Source organism: Salmo salar, chromosome 12 (genome assembly GCF_965601325.2).
Source record: "Salmo salar chromosome 12, fSalSal1, whole genome shotgun sequence".
Classification (NCBI taxonomy): domain Eukaryota; kingdom Metazoa; phylum Chordata; class Actinopteri; order Salmoniformes; family Salmonidae; genus Salmo; species Salmo salar.
The window spans coordinates 24,199,548-24,219,151 of NC_138302.1; the positions used below are offsets into that span (position 1 = coordinate 24,199,548).

The 19,604-nt window shown below is 42.4% G+C and overlaps 1 protein-coding gene across 1 annotated transcript; it reads right to left on the reverse strand.

Moving 5' to 3' along the window:
• Positions 1–15,238: 15,238 nt before the first annotated feature.
• Positions 15,239–19,222, reverse strand: LOC106564504 (sphingosine 1-phosphate receptor 1). The gene is made up of 3 exons (XM_014130627.3): positions 19,096–19,222; positions 16,850–17,476; positions 15,239–16,680 (listed from the first exon to the last, which is right to left on the reverse strand). Exons 2-3 carry the CDS (start codon positions 17,154–17,156, stop codon positions 15,752–15,754), a joined length of 1,236 nt encoding a protein of 411 aa, XP_013986102.2. The 5' UTR covers positions 17,157–17,476; positions 19,096–19,222; the 3' UTR covers positions 15,239–15,751.
• Between the last annotated feature and the right edge of the window lie 382 nt (positions 19,223–19,604).

Here is a 19,604-nt window from a genome sequence, read left to right on the forward strand (position 1 = left end):
TGAAATCTCGCGTCTTGTGACGGCCGGCCGCCCAACAACCTGCCCACTTGACCCTATCCCCTCCTCTCTTCTCCAGACCATTTCCGGAGACCTTCTCCCCTTCCTCACCTCGCTCATCAACTCATCCTTGACCGCTGGCTACGTCCCTTCCGTCTTCAAGAGAGCGAGAGTTGCACCCCTTCTGAAAAAACCTACACTCGATCCCTCCGATGTCAACAACTACAGACCAGTATCCCTTCTTTCTTTTCTCTCCAAAACTCTTGAACGTGCCGTCCTTGGCCAGCTCTCCTGCTATCTCTCTCAGAATGACCTTCTTGATCCTAATCAGTCAGGTTTCAAGACTGGGCATTCAACTGAGACTGCTCTTCTCTGTGTCACGGAGGCTCTCCCCACTGCTAAAGCTAACTCTCTCTCCTCTGCTCTCATCCTTCTAGACCTATCTGCTGCCTTTGATACTGTGAACCATCAGATCCTTCTCTCCACCCTCTCCGAGTTGGGCATCTCCGGCGCGGCCCACGCTTGGATTGCGTCCTACCTGACAGGTCGCTCCTACCAGGTGGCGTGGCAAGAATCTGTCTCCGCACCATGCGCTCTCACCACTGGTGTCCCCCAGGGCTCTGTTCTAGGCCCTCTCCTATTCTCGCTATACACCAAGTCACTTGGCTCTGTCATATCCTCACATGGTCTCTCCTATCATTGCTATGCAGACGACACACAATTAATCTTCTCCTTTCCCCCTTCTGATAACCAGGCGGCGAATCGCATCTCTGCATGTCTGTCAGACATATCAGTGTGGATGACGGATCACCAGCTCAAGCTGAACCTCGGCAAGACGGAGCTGCTCTTCCTCCCGGGGAAGGACTGCCCGTTCCATGATCTCGCCATCACGGTTGACAACTCCCTTGTGTCCTCCTCCCAGAGTGCTAAGAACCTTGGCGTGATCCTGGACAACACCCTGTCGTTCTCCACTAACATCAAGGCGGTGACCCGATCCTGTAGGTTCATGCTCTACAACATTCGCAGAGTACGACCCTGCCTCACACAGGAAGCGGCGCAGGTCCTAATCCAGGCACTTGTCATCTCCCGTCTGGATTACTGCAACTCGCTGTTGGCTGGGCTCCCTGCCTGTGCCATTAAACCCCTACAACTCATCCAGAACGCCGCAGCCCGTCTGGTGTTCAACCTTCCCAAGTTCTCTCACGTCACCCCGCTCCTCCGCTCTCTCCACTGGCTTCCAGTTGAAGCTCGCATCCGCTACAAGACCATGGTGATTGCCTACGGAGCTGTGAAGGGAACGGCACCTCCATACCTTCAGGCTCTGATCAGGCCCTACACCCAAACAAGGGCACTGCGTTCATCCACCACTGGCCTGCTGGCCCCCCTACCTCTGAGGAAGCACAGTTCCCGCTCAGCCCAGTCAAAACTGTTCGCTGCTCTGGCACCCCAATGGTGGAACAAGCTCCCTCACGACGCCAGGACAGCGGAGTCAATCACCACCTTCCGGAGACACCTGAAACCCCACCTCTTTAAGGAATACCTAGGATAGGATAAAGTAATCCTTCTAACCCCCCCCCTTAAAAGATTTAGATGCACTATTGTAAAGTGGTTGTTCCACTGGATATCATAAGGTGAATGCACCATTTTGTAAGTCGCTCTGGATAAGAGCGTCTGCTAAATGACTTAAATGTAATGTAATGTAAATGTAATATCATTGGCTAAAGCTTAATAATAGCCACTCCAAACCTTCACAAACATTTCTAAACTTTATCAGGAAAATGTCAAAAGTAAGTCATGCCATTGTTTATAGGGGGAATACAACCAGGCTATTGTACTGCGGCAAACACAGCATTATAGTTGGAACTTGATTTTGCCAAAGAAAATGGCTGAACAGAATTAAACAAAACACTTGCAGATTTAACTGGTTTAAACCTTCACAAAAGTTTTGAACAGGCTACATTGCAGCAATTACCAACAAAGGCAAATGCCTACTATACCCAAAAATGACAGAAATAGGCTAATGTTACTTATTTTACAACTTATTTTACAACAGACCTACTTATGACCTATCTAAACTAAATACAGAGCACACAATTAAAAAGACAGATCAAATGTAATTTAGCCAATGAAAATGTCTCAACAGAATTTAACAAAACAGGTTTTACATATTTAAATAACTGGTTTTGATTCATGAATAGGCTTACAATAATAGCAATGATATACAATAATAATAATAATGATAACGATCAAACAAATTATTATAAATAATGTAACTTTCAAAATGTAATCCTGCCTGAGTAAGGAGTTGCACAGTAGCCTGTATTAGTCTCATCTTAGTCCACTACAATATTAAAACTTATATTAAATTCTCCTTGTAGGCTTTTCACTATAGGTATACTCTTTTCCCTCTAACTTTTGTTTTACTTCAATGAAAAATGCCTCCATCTTGACAATCAACAGTAGCCTAGGCTCCTCTGCTGCTCTCTCTCCTCAGCAGCAGGCGCACCTGTGAGCAAGGCGTGAGAGTATGGTGCTGAAGCGCACATTTGGGGGTGTAGGCTATGATAGACAGCCTCTGCTGGACAATTTGGCCTGCTACAATTTTATTTATCTGCTTAAAAAAAAAATGGAGCTTTTTCCCATCAGAGTTGTGTTTTCATCAAATTGACTTGTTGCAGATGAAAGTCTGTGTGTAAATACATAATGCACATAAAAATACCTTTTGAGGTTAAATTCCCATGTACTGAATACAAAATACAAGTTAAATGGGTTTGCATTGCATTTTCAACTCAAGGCATACTGATGGTTTTGTCTAGCCAACAGCTGGTTGATGCAGTGCAGCTATTGCCTACTACATGATGAGATTATTATGGACAAAAGTGCAGGATTATTTTTTATTTGTCAAATGCCAAGTATCGATCATCATGTCACCAGAATAAGACCCTCGTTATTTATTAAAAGGAGCACCAACCTCGTCACTGTGCATTTTCACCACCCTGTGAAGTTCATCATAACTTATTTCATGATGTGGTGAAACATTTTCTCAGACATGTAGGCTACTTTACTCGCAGGGTAAAGTAAAGGTAAAGGTTTTCAATGTCAAGCCATTTTGAGGATGCTGGAATTCTATTTTGGATGAATGTGTGCATGCCTACAGGAGACTTTTAAGGTATCCTAATCATATTAAAGCATTGTGACTGGTTGTGTTTATGCCACATATAAAAGGTAATATATTTTAAAAGTTTAATCATAAATATTTAGGCTATTGTCGAAGCTAAAATACCACCTATGCAGGATCAACAATTCAACTTGCCCCTGCCTACCCAATGGCAGTTCAGCTATTCCTAATTAATCCATACAAATCTGATCAGGGGAGCAACTTTCACTGGGGATGAATTTTTGTCCCCTCCAGTTTTATCAATGGAATGTGATACAAACCGGTGTGCTTTAGGACCATGCGGACGCCTCAGAGCGGTCAGGTAGGCTGTTTGGAGTGTTTATCCGACTGGATTAAAAAACAAAACAATTATGTCCATCCCACTTCTAAAGCCAAAATTGCGCCCCTGGATCTGATAGATGCAACTCTGCCTTACCACTGAGCTAGTGTACGGCTAGGGAGAGTTCCTTAAACTCAACAGTAAAGTGGGCTATCCCCAAAGTTGAGCGCTTACGCTCCCTCACCCTGAACCTATAAACCCGGTGCCTTCTCAGGATCGCCCGGGCCAGAGCTATGAGCGGGTCGCCCTCCTCTGGGTTGGCTTAGCCCAGAGACACCCCTCTTACGACACCTACCAATGCACTCAGGTTCCTTTATTCCAGCCATTCGAGTTCCCGATAGACTAATTAACCAGATGTTAAAAATCCTAAGTGAATCCAGTCTATTTCAGACCCCTAGAGTAAAACACAGGGTTTCAGAACAATAAAGCAAGTTTATTCAAAATTCCGGAAGCAGGCATAAAAATACCAAATGAATATCACCAATCAATGACAAGCGAAAATGAATCTTGGATTAAATTGATAGATGCCTCCAGCGCCCTTAACTAAACCCTTATTGGAGTGCCAATACATTTTTTTTGTCTTTTACAATGTCTTTTTGTCTTTTTTTTGTCTTTTATTATGAGAAGCACAGTGTTTAATAACAAGAAAAACGTGTTCTTACCTTCTACAACTTATAAACAGCTTTTTGTCTCCCCCTCAGGATGATCAGTCCCTCAGTTGGTGTCTAAAAAACTCTTAACACTTCTATCAATTAGGTAACCTTAACCTCAAAATATATCTTAAACTAAAAAGCTACAGAAAAAATCTTCTTCCAGCAGGCAACAGATTCTTTTAGCAAGCTCAAAGAGAGTCGTACCTCTCTCTAAAATCCTGCCTCTTTTATACCATACTCCTCATCTTCTGCTAGCTCATCGTGGCTAACACCTGCCCCGATGACGCATTCAGTGGTTGACACCTAATGTGGCCATTTCTCAAAAGGTGCTTTTTCAGCACCCACAACCCCCACCTTATCCTCGCCTAGGCAAGAGGTGCGCCTCCACAGGATGTCCCACCCACCCCCCTCCTCGCCTCCCCTGGCTGCTCTGACCTGGGGATTTCCACCCTTAATATACTTCATTAACATGACCTTTTAAAACATTTTTTAAACATGAACCTTTCTTATTCCCTTCTAACTTCACTCAATTCTGATCCTACTCCAATCAAATTTATTACTCCAGTTATATCTTGAACACCCAACATTTTAAATATAATTTATAACATTTAATCATTATGACATTTCATTATTGAACCTTGTCCTCCAAGCCTCTTCAACATAATCCAAATGTGCTGCACGTCAAAACAAACAGAACATTATTAACCAGTTTACTACATTACTTTAATCCCCTTTAATCATTTTTCAACCTTTAACATTCAACACCTTCAATAATCATCTTAATAAATATTTGTACCATTTTTTTTTACTTTTACTTTTTTTACTTTTTTACTCCATGTCCATTTTCTTTCAATATTCATTCTTCTTAATGCTCCGTGCATGGGTGCAAGTGAAACTTCTTCATGAGTGTCTGTGTGTGTTAGTGGGGCCTTCCTAACCATGCTCTCTGTCACTAAAATGTAAAAGAAAACTAGGCCTTAGCCTGCTATTCTTGACAATATATTGAAGTGTTAGGTTCTAGGTGCGCAAGGAATAGCTCAGATTGGTGAGGAGTCAGAGCATGTGTTAAACTTTCCTGAATAACTGGGCCTGCCGGGAGCATGTGGCCACATTATTATAGGATGACTTGGGAGAATGATGATCTGCAGCAGACAGCACATTCAGTATCAGAAGTAAAAATACAGCCAGACTGGCCTGCTACTGTGCTTTTCTAGACCTTATAAACTGTCGAGAGTAGACCCACAACTGATCCAAATCAAATGAAGTATTCAAATCACAGGGCTTTTCTTTTTGTTGAAAACTCTGTTTATTCAGTTTTACATACACAAGACAACACAAAGCAATATAAATAATATACTCAACTAGAAAAAATACAAATAATATATATATATTTTTTAAAATAACTTTAAAGATACCATACTTTAGACAAGTTAAACACACCAGGCAGAAGGCTATAAAGGTTAAAGGGCAATCTATTGTCAACAGGTGTATTGGAGGCGAAGTCAGGTGCAGGAGAGCAGAGTATAATGAACAGGCGCACTTTTATTATAGTTCCAAAAACAAGAGCACTACATAAATCAAACGCACTCAAAAAACGGAACATTAAAGTAAAGCGCGTTAACTAACACCACATAACATGAAACAATTACACACAAAACATGATGGGAAACAGAGGGTTAAATACAAGTAGCTTAATTGGGGAAATGAAAACCAGGTGTGTATGGAGACAAGACAAGACAAATGGAGCGGCGATGGCTAGAAAGCCGGTGACGTCGATCGCCGAACGCCGCCCGAACAAGGAGAGGAGCCGACTTCGGCGGAAGTCGTGACATCTATAGGACAGGGACAGAGCAAACACCTCACCATTGTTCCTGTAAACAGTCAAGGGATAGGGGCGGAGAAATGCAACCACTCACACAAGCTCACATTTCAGTCTCTGACCAGGCAAGATGAACAAGGCATCCGCAGGTCACAATAAATAAGCACATCATCAACCTTAGTCTTTAAAGGCAAATCACAGGGCTTTTGCATCGTTATTCAAATGACATTTTCACTGCAACCTAGAGTAGGCTAGAATGTTGTACTCACTTGAAAACAATAATGCAATTATTCATTCTGGTGTTAGGCTAGTCTACACTCTTAGAAAAAGGGATTCCAAAAGGGTTCTTTTGCTGTCCCCATAGGACAACCCTTTTTGGTTTCAGGTAGAACCTTTTTGGGTTCCATGTTGAACCCTCTGTGGAAAGGGTTCTACATGTAACAAAAAGGTTTCTTCCAATGGTTCTTCTATGAGGACAGCCGAAGAACCCTTTTAGGTTCCAGATAGCACCTTTTTTATAGGAGTTTAGGTAGGATAATTGTATTGTCCCTAAACAAGATCAATAGGGAAGATTTTTGAGCTGTGTGTTACGTTTTCACTGTTCTTTCATGAGCATTGATGCCTATTGCATGTCTGGACAAACAATCCACCTACCACTATTCTCACTATGAATGATGGATAGAGGGCAGGATAGACCGTTAGACTGGTAGACTATACTTAGCTGTTGTATAGTAAAAGTTAACACATGGAAAAGCGTAGTGCATAAGGGAAGTACCAGAACACCTTGATATAGGGGAGGTGCATGCAAGCAGATTAGGAAATTTGGCTAGAATGGAAGAAATGATGTAGTAAAACCTGCAAAAGAGAGAATGTAAACCAGGGAGAAACGCACTACCCTCCCCTGGCCCCCAAAAACAAAACACAATCCTCCCCAAAGCAAAACAAAAAGTTTGACAACCCACCCCTATTTTCTACCAACCCTCCCCCCAGTAAATTGCGATCTGTCCCCAACATCCAATTCTCTCATATCTCCATTCTCCAATTACCTGGGGCCTTTAGGAACAGGAACTATGAGGAAAAAAGTGTGTCTTAGACATGAATTGCACATCAATGCTGTTGTTCATTCAGAGACTGAACATCTTAAATGGCAATAACCACCACAGAGCTAAGATGATTGAAACCACTCTTTGCAGAGAAGGTATTTAAAGGCCCAGTGCAGTCAAAAACATGATTTCCCTGTGTTATATATAATTAAACAATAGTAGGTTGGAATAATACTCTGAAGTTGTAAAAATTATGATAATGCCCTTTTAGTGTAAAAGCTGTTTGAAAAGTCTGTTTTGGTGGGATGGAGTTTTTGCCTGCCCGGTAACATCACCAGGCTGTAAATTAGTTAATTGACCAATAGAAAGACTTCCAAACCTCTCTGCCAATAACAGCTAGTTTTCAGTTTCCCCCTCCCCACTCAGACCACTCCCATACAGTCCTAGCAAAATTCCTGCTAGAGAAATTGCTCTTTGCTAAGAAGGTATTTTTGTTTCTTTAAAGACCATTTGAATTGAAAACAATCACAGTATTGTTACCCAGAAATGATTTGATATTGAGATAAAAACGGCTGCACTGGACCTTTAATAAACGTAATATTGCAGGAGTAGCCCAGAGCCAGCTTGCAGCAGAGACCATATTGAAACTCATTCATGTCCAAATTCCAAATGTTAATGTCTATGCTTGAAGGAAAATGAATGTTCACACTTCATTAGTGATGAAGAATACACCTTCATTCCAATAACATCATATTGAGCCTTGGAAGACAATTCTTAAATCGGCTTTAATTTGTGTGACACTAGCAACTCATCTGTGTGAATTCAGTCTATCCATGGCCCATTCTGCCATTCCACTACAGGAAGGAAAGGTGGCCCAGGGCCAATGATTGGGTATTCCTGAGACAGATACATGGGAGTCTCTACCTCGCCATCTACCCTGGCTACAACTTGCTCCTTTGTTGTGCATAAGAGACCTTACAACAGCTGCGGGGAATCGATTTTACAGTCCTGCAACACAGGGGTGAGTGGCCTAGGAAGGAAGCTAATGTTAGGGTTTACCGACCTTTGACATCTTTCAGAACATGGTCATGTTCATGGAGGTAGTGGCAAAGTGTGGTGCTAACAAGTGGGGAAACCTATAGGCCTACAGTATATACGCTACCAACATTTGCTGTAGGTCTTCTATTTTTTTTATTTATTTTTTTTCACCTTTATTTATAACCAGGTAGGCAAGTTGAGAACAAGTTCTCATTTACAATTGCGACCTGGCCAAGATAAAGCAAAGCAGTTCGACACATACAACAACACAGAGTTACACATGGAGTAAAACAAACATACAGTCAATAATACAGTAGAAAAATAAGTCTATATACAAAGTGAGCAAATGAGGTGAGGTAAGGGAGGTAAAGGCAAAAAAAGCCATGGTGGCAAAGTAAATACAATATAGCAAGTAAAACACTGGAATGTTAGATTTGTAGTGGAAGAAAGTGCAAAGTAGAAATAGAAATAATGGGGTGCAAAGGAGCAAAATAAATAAATAGATACATTAAGGGAAAAGGTAGTTGTTTGGGATAAATTACAGATGGGCTATGTACAGGTGCAGGGATCTGTGAGCTGCTCTGCCAGCTGGTGCTTAAAGCTAGTGAGGGAGATAAGTGTTTCCAGTTTCAGAGATTTTTGTAGATCGTTCCAGTCATTGGCAGCGGAGAACTGGAAGGAGAGACGGCCAAAGGAGGAATTGGCTTTGGGGGTGACCAGAGAGATATACCTGCTGGAGCGCGTGCTACAGGTGGGTGCTGCTATGGTGACCAGTGAGCTGAGATAAGCGGGGACTTTACCTAGCAGGGTCTTGTAGATGACCTGGAGCCAGTGGGTTTGGCGACGAGTATGAAGCGAGGGCCAGCCAACGAGAGCATACAGGTCGCAGTGGTGGGTAGTATATGGGGCTTTGGTGACAAAACGGATGGCACTGTGATAGACTACATCCAGTTTATTGAGTAGGGTATTGGAGGCTATTTTGTAAATGACATCGCCGAAGTCGAGGATCGGTAGGATGGTCAGTTTTACGAGGGTATGTTTGGCAGCATGAGTGAAGGATGCTTTGTTGCGAAATAGGAAGCCAATTCTAGATTTAACTTTGGATTGTAGATGTTTGATGTGAGTCTGGAAGGAGAGCTTACAGTCTAACCAGACACCTAGGTATTTGTAGTTGTCCACATATTCTAAGTAAGAACCGTCCAGAGTAGTGATGCTGGACAGGCGGGCAGGTGCGGGCAGCGATCGGTTGAAGAGCATGCATTTAGTTTTACTTGTATTTAAGAGCAGTTGGAGGCCACGGAAGTAGAGTTGTATGGCATTGAAGCTTGTCTGGAGAGTTGTTAACACAGTGTCCAAAGAAGGGCCAGAAGTATACAGAATGGTGTCGTCTGCGTAGAGGTGGATCAGAGACTCACCAGCAGCAAGAGCGACATCATTGATGTATACAGAGAAAAGAGTTGGCCCAAGAATTGAACCCTGTGGCACCCCCATAGAGACTACCAGAGGCCCGGACAACAGGCCATCCGATTTGACACATTGAACTCTATCAGAGAAGTAGTTGGTGAACCAGGCGAGGCAATCATTTGAGAAACCAAGGCTATTGAGTCTGCCGATGAGGATGTGGTGATTGACAGAGTCGAAAGCCTTGGACAGGTCAATGAATACGGCAGCACAGTATTGTTTCTTATCGATGGTGGTTACGATATCGTTTAGGACCTTGAGTGTGGCTGAGGTGCACCCATGACCAGCTCTGAAACCAGATTGCCTAGCGGAGAAGGTACGGTGGGATTCGAAATCGTCGGTAATTTGTTTGTTGACTTGGCTTTCGAAGACCTTAGAAAGGCAGGGTAGGATAGATATAGGTCTGTAGCAGTTTGGGTCAAGAGTGTCCCCTCCTTTGAAGAGGGGGATGACAGCAGCTGCTTTCCAATCTTTTGGAATCTCAGATGACACGAAAGAGAGGTTGAACAGGCTAGTAATAGGGGTTGCAACAATTTTGGCAGATAATTTTAGAAAGAAAGGGCCCAGATTGTTTAGCCCGGCTGATTTGTAGGGGTCCAGATTTTGCAGCTCTTTCAGAACATCAGCGACTGGATTTGGGAGAAGGAGAAATGGGGAAGGCTTGGGTGAGTCGCTGTGGGGGGTGCAGTGCTGTTGACCGCGGTAGGGGTAGCCAGGTGGAAAGCATGGCCAGCCGTAAAAAAATGCTTATTGAAATTCTAAATTATAGTGGATTTATCGGAGGTGACAGAGTTTCCTATCCTCAGTGCAGTGGGCAGCTGGGAGGAGGTGTTCTTTTTCTCCATGGACTTTACAGTGTCCCAGAACTTTTTTGAGTTTGTGTTGCAGGAAGCAAATTTCTGCTTGAAAAAGCTAGCCTTGGCTTTTCTAACTGCCTGTGTGTATTGGTTTCTAACTTCCCTGAAAAGTTGCATATCACGGGGGCTGTTCGATGCTAATGCAGAACGCCACAGGATGTTTTTGTGTTGGTTAAGGGCAGTCAGGTCTGGAGAGAACCAAGGGCTATATCTGTTCCTGGTTCAAAATTTCTTGAATGGGGCATGCTTATTTAAGATGGTGAGGAAGGCATTTAAAAAAATAATAACAGGCATCCTCTACTGAAGGGATGAGGTCAATATCCTTCCAGGATACCCGGGCCAGGTAGATTAGAAAGGCCTGCTCGCTGAAATGTTTCAGGGAACGTTTGACAGTGATGAGTGGAGGTCGTTTGATCGCTGACCCATTACGAATGCAGGCAATGAGGCAGTGATCGCTGAGATCTTGGTTGAAAACAGCAGAGGTGTATTTAGAGGGCAAGTTGGTTAGGATGATATCTATGAGGGTGCCCGTGTTTACGGCTTTGGGGTGGTACCTGGTAGGTTCATTGATAATTTGTGTGAGATTGAGGGCATCAAGCTTAGATTGTAGGATGGCTGGGATGTTCTATGTGGTCATCATATCGTGGAAAACCAGTATGTCAGATTATATGTTTGATCTATGTATCCAAGTTCGTAGATCAACTCACAGGTTACAACCACACAATACTTCTCTCATGTTTTCAGAGCCATAGTAACAACTGGACAGAGGGGAGACAGAGAGAAAGAGACAATGAGAGAGAGAGAGAGAGAGAGAGCAGAGAGAGAGAGAGACAGAGAGAGAGAAAGAGACAATGAGAGAGAGAGAGAGAGAGAGAGACAGAGAGTGAGACAGACAGAGAGGGATGATTCATCTGTTTTGTGGTAAACTGTATGTACAGAACATTATGTGGTATTATTATTGAATGGATTTGTCTTTTCAGACCAGCTGGTATGATGTTACTCTATTCTGTACACTACACTGCTTCTATAGTAGACTCATAAATCATCCACATGTGTCTGGTGTGTATGTGTGTGTGTGTGTGTGTGTGTGTGTGTGTGTGTGTGTGTGTGTGTGTGTGTGTGTGTGTGTGTGTGTGTGTGTGTGTGTGTGTGTGTGTGTGTTATTCACTGTGAACCGTCTAATAACCTGAAAGCCATCGCTATAGAAACAGATAATCCAGAGGTGTTTAAAGTCTCACAATACTAACAAAAGACACTTCACTCTACGGGGTTAATAATCTTTACATGTTAAACCCGGGTAGATTATTAGGATTTACTTAAAACGTACAGTAAATAGATCTTATGGGATTGTTTGTGAAACATATTATTCACTGTAAAGGGGGCAACTCAATGATCCTAACTGTAACCCTAATCTATAGAACAGACAGAATTTGTACTTAAAATTGTGTTTTTTAGACACAAGTGCAAACGTCATGGAGTAGGCCATTCAAGGAGTTGGTCTGATGTCATCGGCAATGGAAAACAGAAGAGGAAAGGCCCGCCTGCCCATGTCATGAGGATCCCTGGACCACCTATTCAGAAATGCCTTTTGTTAAGTAAATAAATTAACTGAAAAGGAGACTGGAGTGCAGCTTAGGAACGCTATAACCCTTTTATTACCATACATGTGTATGTCCATTTCTGGGCCATTTCTGGGCAACTCCCGTTTCCTCCCTTTTGACGCTGTATTAATACAACCCTGGTGTAACAGGTTAAGAGAGACAGGAAGGCCATGTGTCAGGGGCCTGGCTTTGAAGAATAGGCTCTTTGTGTGTTCGCAGTCAGTCTGACAGGAGCTGGACGACGGAAATATTTGAATCATGTCAGAAGCTATACAGTATCCAGACCAATGTTATAAACAGATGTTGGAGAGGGGGGTCTGAGACTGTTTCCTGCCACAGTTCTCCAAGAAATGCTATTTCACTCACTCAGCTCCTCCACAATGGGAGGACCTGCACGCCAACGCATGTATGCACAAGTACACGCAGGCTTGCACACATACAGACACATAGTGCCTTCAGAAAGTATTCATACCCCTTGACTTATCCACGGTTTGTTGTGTTACAGCCTGAATTCAAAATGTATTAAATTGTTTTTCTCACCCATCTACACACAATACCCCACAAGGACAAAGTGAAAACATGTTTTCAGACATTTTAGCAAATTTATTGAAAATGAAATACATAAATATCTCAGTTACATAAGCATTCACACCCCTGTTAGAATCCCATTTGGCAGTGATTACAGCTGTGAGTCATTCTCGGTAAGTCTCTAAGAGCTTTGAATAACTGGATAGTACAATATTTTACGGCCGGCTGTATCACAACCGGCTGTGATTGGGAGTCCCCTAGGTCGGCGCAAAATTGGCCCGGCGTCGTCCGGGTTTGGCCGGTGTAGGGCGTCATTGTAAATAAGAATTAGTTCTTAACTGACTTGCCAAGTTAAATAAAGGTTAAAAAATGTTTTAAACAATTAAAAGCTCTGTCAAGTTGGTTGTTGATCACTGCTAGACAGCCGTTTTCAAGTCTTGCCATAGATTTTTAAGTTGATTTAATTCAAAACCGTAACTAGGCCACTCAGGAACATTCACTGTCTTCTCAGTAAGCAACTCCAGTGTAGATTTGGCTTTGTGTTTTAGGTTATTGTCCTGCTGAAAGGTGAATTTGTCTCCCAGTGCCTGGTGGAAAGCAGACAACCAGGTTTTCCTCTGCTTTTTATTTTTACCCATCTACCAATAGGTGCCCTTCTTTGCGAGGTATTGTAAAACCTCCATGGTCTTTGTGGTTGAATCTGTGTTTGAAATTCACTGCTGGACTGAGGGACCTTACAGATGTGTGGGGTATAGAAATAAGGTAGTCATTCCAAAATCATGTTAAACACTTTTATATGAGAGTCCATGCAACTTATTATGTGACTTGTTATTAAGCACAATTTTACACCTGAACCTATTTAGGCTTGCCATAACAAAGGAGTAAAATACTTACTGACTCAAGACATTTCAGCTTTTAATTTTGAATGAATTAGTAAAACATAATTCCACTTTGACATTCTGGGGTATTGTGTCTAGGCCAGTGACACAAAATCTCAATTTAACCCATTTTAAATTCAGGCTGTAACACAACAAAATGTGGAAAGTCAAGGAGTTTGAATACTTTCTGAAGTCACTGTACACCTGCGCATGCATAATCCTGGAGAGGGAACACCAACTTTATAATCAGATTTTTCAGAAAACAGTTGTTTTAATAATGTTAGAACCTTTTTCCTGTAGTACAAAAATCATATACTTTACAGTACAAAGTACAAGCCCTAACAAATTCCTTTAGAAATACAAAAATAAATTGCTCAATACACAACATACAGTACAAAAGTATGGTGTACCGTCTCATTCATCCATCCAAATACAGAACACGTTTTATTTTTGAATTGCTAGATGATATTACCAGTTTAAATGTAGAAAAATATACATTCAGGTCCATAGACTGTATAGGCAAACCCTCTCTAAAGCCAGTAATAACAGATGTGTAAAAAATAAATGTTGATAAAATGTTTATTAAAGTGTCTTTACCTGCTATTGTCTTTCTTATAATTGCACTGTATACATCTGTGTATCTTCCCACTTTGATCTTGATTTATAGCTGACAAGCACATTCTTGTCTAACGTTACCAAACAGCCAATGCAGCTGGATGATGACTAGCAGGTTTGGATTGTAACCTGTAACCTTGTGGTCTGTTGTTTTATCGGTTATAACACGGTCTTCAAAACAGAGACCCCCAAGTGCAACAGATGGTTCTTATCGGTACAATAACACAAGAGGAACATGAAGGACTGCATGAAGTCCTTTGCTTGGTGAAGAAGTCCATCACTGACTAGAGCTGCAGGTAGTTGGGTTCATGGTGACATTGTTATAGTAGTGTTTCTGTATTGTAGTGTGTGTGATGGCATTTAAAATATGAATTCCAATCAGGAACCAACAGGTAGTTTCCACTTGACTGAGTAAGCTCAGAACAACAGTTACAGCTACAATGCCACTAAAACAGTGTGGAGATTTTCTCCTCAAATTATAATCTTAGTCACAGGTGGCTGGTGGCACCTTAATTGGGGAGGAGGTGCTTATAGTAATGGCTGGAACAGAATTAATGGAACGTATAAAACACTTGGTTTGTATGACTTTCAACACCATTCCATTTATTCCATTCCAGCCATTATTATGAGCCGTCCTCCCCTCACCAGCCTCCTGTGATCTTAATATTGTTTGACGTCTCCCTCCACATCCAGGTACCACAATGTTTAGGTGCATGCGTAGGTTTCCATTGTGTGTTTGTGTTTTAAAGAGCAACTGGTGGGTGAACAACACAGCATCCACTTCCAGTATATGCTTCTGTTTGGGCACACTGTGTAGCTGTATGGGGTTATCACAACCAGCGTCTCAGACTGTATCCCAAATGTCAAAAGTAGTGCACTATATAGGGAATAGGGTGCCATTTGGGACACAGGCAGGCACAACATGGACCTTCGAGCCAGCGAAGTCCAGGTGTCCACAGGCATATTATTATTATGTCCATATTATGCCTTCTTTAAGGCATTTCAAACAACAACAATAAAAAAAACAGAGAAAACGTTGGGTGAAGTAAACCGAGGCGCACTCGCCACAACAAATCAACATGGTTGGAATGTCCAGTTTACAGTCTTAGTTCTAGAACAGAATGTCCAATCTTAATCCATGGCTTTCAATGGTCTCTCAATGCAGAGTTAACTTAGTGCAAGTCAGTTCTGGAAGTATTTTGTGAATACAAGAAGAGTTGCTTAATTCACATTTTCATTTCTTCCACCTGGCTTGATGTTTAGTCATCATTTTTACAACATCAGTCTTTTGATGTGGTGATATTGCTGCAAGTGCACCACTACAGACTTGCTGAAGAGAGATATACATCTGAACTTGATGCTCTCATCAAAAACACCTGTAGCTATATCTGTCCCAATCATAGATCATTCACCTGTCTTTTTGAGGTTTTGCTCTTAGGCTTAGTTCATTGGCCAGAAGAGAGTTATAGATGTAGGCTAGTCTGCCGGAGGCCATCGGAGTGGAGCTGCCAAACAGGAAGTGATGCAGTTTTCAGGTGGCCATATTGAGCACTCCTGTTGTCCACCACTTCAATTTGAAGTTCACTCCATAGAAATACAATTACTTGAAGGGACAAAGCCCCTAATTCTATGGTTTACTCTCTCAAACACAGAGCTGCCCATAGGGTCCCTCAGGCCTGTCTTTTCATGAGGCCATATGGAGCACTTATGTTGTCCATCTTCGGGAGATCCCTGTCCATCACAGAGCTATCCACTTTAGGCTCTTTAGACCTTGAAGAGCTTGGGGTAGAGAGTCTTTATGGGTGACTGAGCCGTGATGATGTTCCCAGAGGAGATCGTCGTCTCCAGGCCTTCCAGCTTCTGCGATGCCACCTCCGTCTTACTGAAGCTACACTCCAGGAACGGCACCCCCATCCTCTTCACCTGCCCGTCCTTGGTCATGAGGCACGGGCGGCAGAGCAGTTTTAAAATAGCGCGACGCATGTCTTTGCTGGTCAGGGTGTATATTATGGGGTTGAGGAGCGAGTTCACCATGGCAACGCCCAGGAAGTAGTCCGCCTTGAGGAGCAGTCGGCAGCGGCGGGCGGGGCAGAATGAGTCTAGGCCGAGGAGGAGGAAGAGCGGCAACCAACAAACGATGAAGACGCCGAGTACAATAGTGACCGTCTTGAGGAGCGCCATGTACTTCTGGGATTTCCTGGCAAGGCCTTTGCGAAGACTTCCCTTTGCTCCTCCGAGGCGTTGGCGCTGGGTGTTAGTGCGCACGATACGGAAGACGCGGGCGTAGAGAACGACGATGGCGAGGAGCACGCCGCTAAACACGGACACGCAGCACAGGATGTAAGACTTGGCGTAGAGCGGGAGAATCGTGGAACAACGGTCCAGACGACCCATACAGTTCCAGCCTAGGACGGGGAGCACCCCCAGCAGCCCTGCTAACGCCCAGCTCCCCCCGATCAGAGCCAGCATCCGACCCTTCTTTGCCCCGTGGTATGGTTTCATTGTCACCATGGTAACGTGGCGTTCTATAGCGATGGCCAATAGGCTGATGACGGAGGCGGCTAATGTGATAAAGACGCCTCCTTCCCTCAGAAACCAGAGTATTGGAGTTAGTCTCAGTGTATTAGGACCAGACATGATGATATTGGCCATATAGGTGACACCGGCCAGCAGGTCCGACAGAGTCAGGTTACCTAGGAAGAAAAAATAGAAAATTAATGGAATTGCATATGGTGGATTTTTTTAAATAATATTGTAACATAACATATTTTTTTTAAGTTATATAAAGTATAGTCATAGTAATAAAGTTGGCCTCTGAAGAAAGGGGGGTGGATGTAGGACAAAAACAACAACAACGGTTACCTAGGAGATAGTACATGGGCAGGTGGAACTTCTTATTGGTCCAGATGGCTATTAGAACCACAGCATTCTCCAGGATGATAAGAAGACACACTACCAGGAAGGCTATGGCTTCAGGTTTTAACACCTCACGATACCGGTCTGTCTGGAGCTTGCCTGTGTAGTTGTAGTGGGTCACAATGACGTCATTGTTCTGGTAATCCCAGAAGAATTGGAGCAGGCTTGGAGAGGAGGTGTTGGTGGGTAGAGAGTCTATAGATTCAGTGGGGAAGGCCCCAGTGTAGGCAGCACGGGAGGCTTCCATCTCCATGTTTCTGTACAGTTTGTTAAATCTTCTTTAGTGAACTCTTTGGGTGACTTTTTAATTCCTTATTCTAGGTATTAATTAACGCATAGTTGAACTTGTCATGCTTCAATACCAGTTGATATGGGGGCTCTCTGTGAGTTTCGCTCCATAGAATGACAGAACTATAATCCAGTAGACAAGAAGACGTAAATTGCAGCTGAGCCCGGTAGTGGTTCTATTTCCCCACGTCTCTGATCACAGGTGTTATGCTTGTCAATGCCACCAGGGGGTGGTCATGTGCTCTGTTTGAAGGGGTCTTGATTGAGCAGCTTATTGTCCAATTCCTGTGAATTAAATAATACAGAGGACATTAGGGTGAGAGGACATTAGGGTGAGAACAGTACAGTATGACTAATTACAAATACATAATGAAAAACAAATAAACAAACAAATAAAAAATAACTCAAAACATTTATCTACATTTTAATTCTCATTAAATTAGCCTATTGAAGGCAATCTTTAATTCGTTGCCCTAAAACGTTTGCTATAGTGATTAATTTTTCATTAAAACACTGGGGTTATGGGAAGTGTGGAGCAGAGTCGACATTATAGCGACACATGCGCTTAGCTTAAAACACATAGTGACAACACCACTTGGTGTAGAGGTTTTGACTGAGTTAGCGAGTACCTAAAGAGGCCATGTGAAATGTTTCAAGCTCTTTCTTTAACTACCTTAATTATGTTTAAAGAGTGAGTTAATCATGTGAACGATATTAGACATTCAGCGTCATAACAGTGCGTGCGAAAAGTTGGCACACGCGGACACTTTCACCTGCCAGCTTCGTCATAGCACAGTCGGGGTGAAATGTCTGTAGGTTGGAGTAAATTTGAATTGCTCATGTTTCCAGAACGAAATCAGTGTAAAATGTATGGAATTTAATCTGGAATGCATATACTTTCATAAATAATGCCTTGTCAAAAGAAATTGAAACCAGAGTGGAGAGTGTCTTTGATCAGATAATGTTTATGTAAGAAAACCATTAAGTGTGATATGGGTCGCATTCCTTTGAGTCTTGTGTTTTGAGAATGGATTATTTTCTTGCCTTGGGTCATATGTTAAGATTTAAAAAATGGTCTTGTCTGGAAACGTTAACTCTAATCTAATCTGTAGCCAATGAAATTGGGGCAACAAACCGGGGCAACAAACCTGAAGTTTCAAGGTTCAAACTATAGAATTGCTAGGAATTAGAATACACAATTTAAAAGGATTTCTATGTTTCAAACAAGCAACAACAAAATACATAGCCTACACAAATTCCACAATATAGCCTGGATATAATAGTTTACATATAGATAAATCTGTAACTGTTCTTAAAAATATGATAGTGACAGTTGTTGTATCTCACTGTACATTGCCATGGAATCACATCCCACTAAGCAAAATTGGTTCAAAGACGTATTTTCAATGTCTTGTGCTCATATGCCTACATTTCCAATTCAGTTCATTGACCGGTAATTACCCCAATCACGTCAGATCTTTTTCAGAATTGATCTAATTGGTCAAAAGATTGGACTGTCTGTCTAAATTCAGCCTAATTGCCGTACGCTGATTACCCCAATAACGTCTAATTGAGATGTGCATGGTCTGTAAAGTTCCCACGGTCCACAGACCAAAAATAAATTAACGGCCTGTGCATTCCACACAAAATGGCATAGGCTACATACATGTCAAACGAAATCTAATAAACAGAAAGTGAAATTGGATTAAACCGAATTCAAACATGTTCTGAGAAGAGATTCAGCACACTGCATACACCCTTATCTTTTCCAACAGACATAAAGACGCAATTCGAGCGCGTAAAAGCAACGCATCCAATGACCGCGTATTGGTAAAACGCTTTCTATTAACATAGACCAGCAATACGACATTGCATCTGTGAATACAGATATGAAATAAACCTACCTTGAATATTATTTGGAGAGATCTTATCAATGCGTTGAAGAGAATCCACACTAACCACCGCACAAAAGTGAACTGACAAGCAAGACACCGGAGCAGCAGAATCTAACTTGAAACATCCAGGGGGGTTGGTCTTAGCCCAATCTCGCTCTCTCTCTCTCTCTCTCTCTCTCTCTCTCTCTCTCTCTCTCTCTCTCTCTCTCTCTCTCTCTCTCTCTCTCTCTCTCTCTCTCTCTCTCTCTCTCTCTCTCTCTCTCTACACACACTATCCATCGATGTTTTTGGACTCAATTCAACTTTTAAAAATACAGGGAGCAAGCAGTACAGGCAGGGAAAAGTGAGGGGGCAAGAGAATAGCATATTCATAGAATTTACCCACAGAACATATGGCTGGATTCTATAGTCTAATACTCATTTGATTATTTATTAGGGTGCTTGTTTCATAGAGACAGAACACATGAAACAGTTGTACCTCGCTGGCTTGATTATAGTAAATAGTTACTGTTAACATC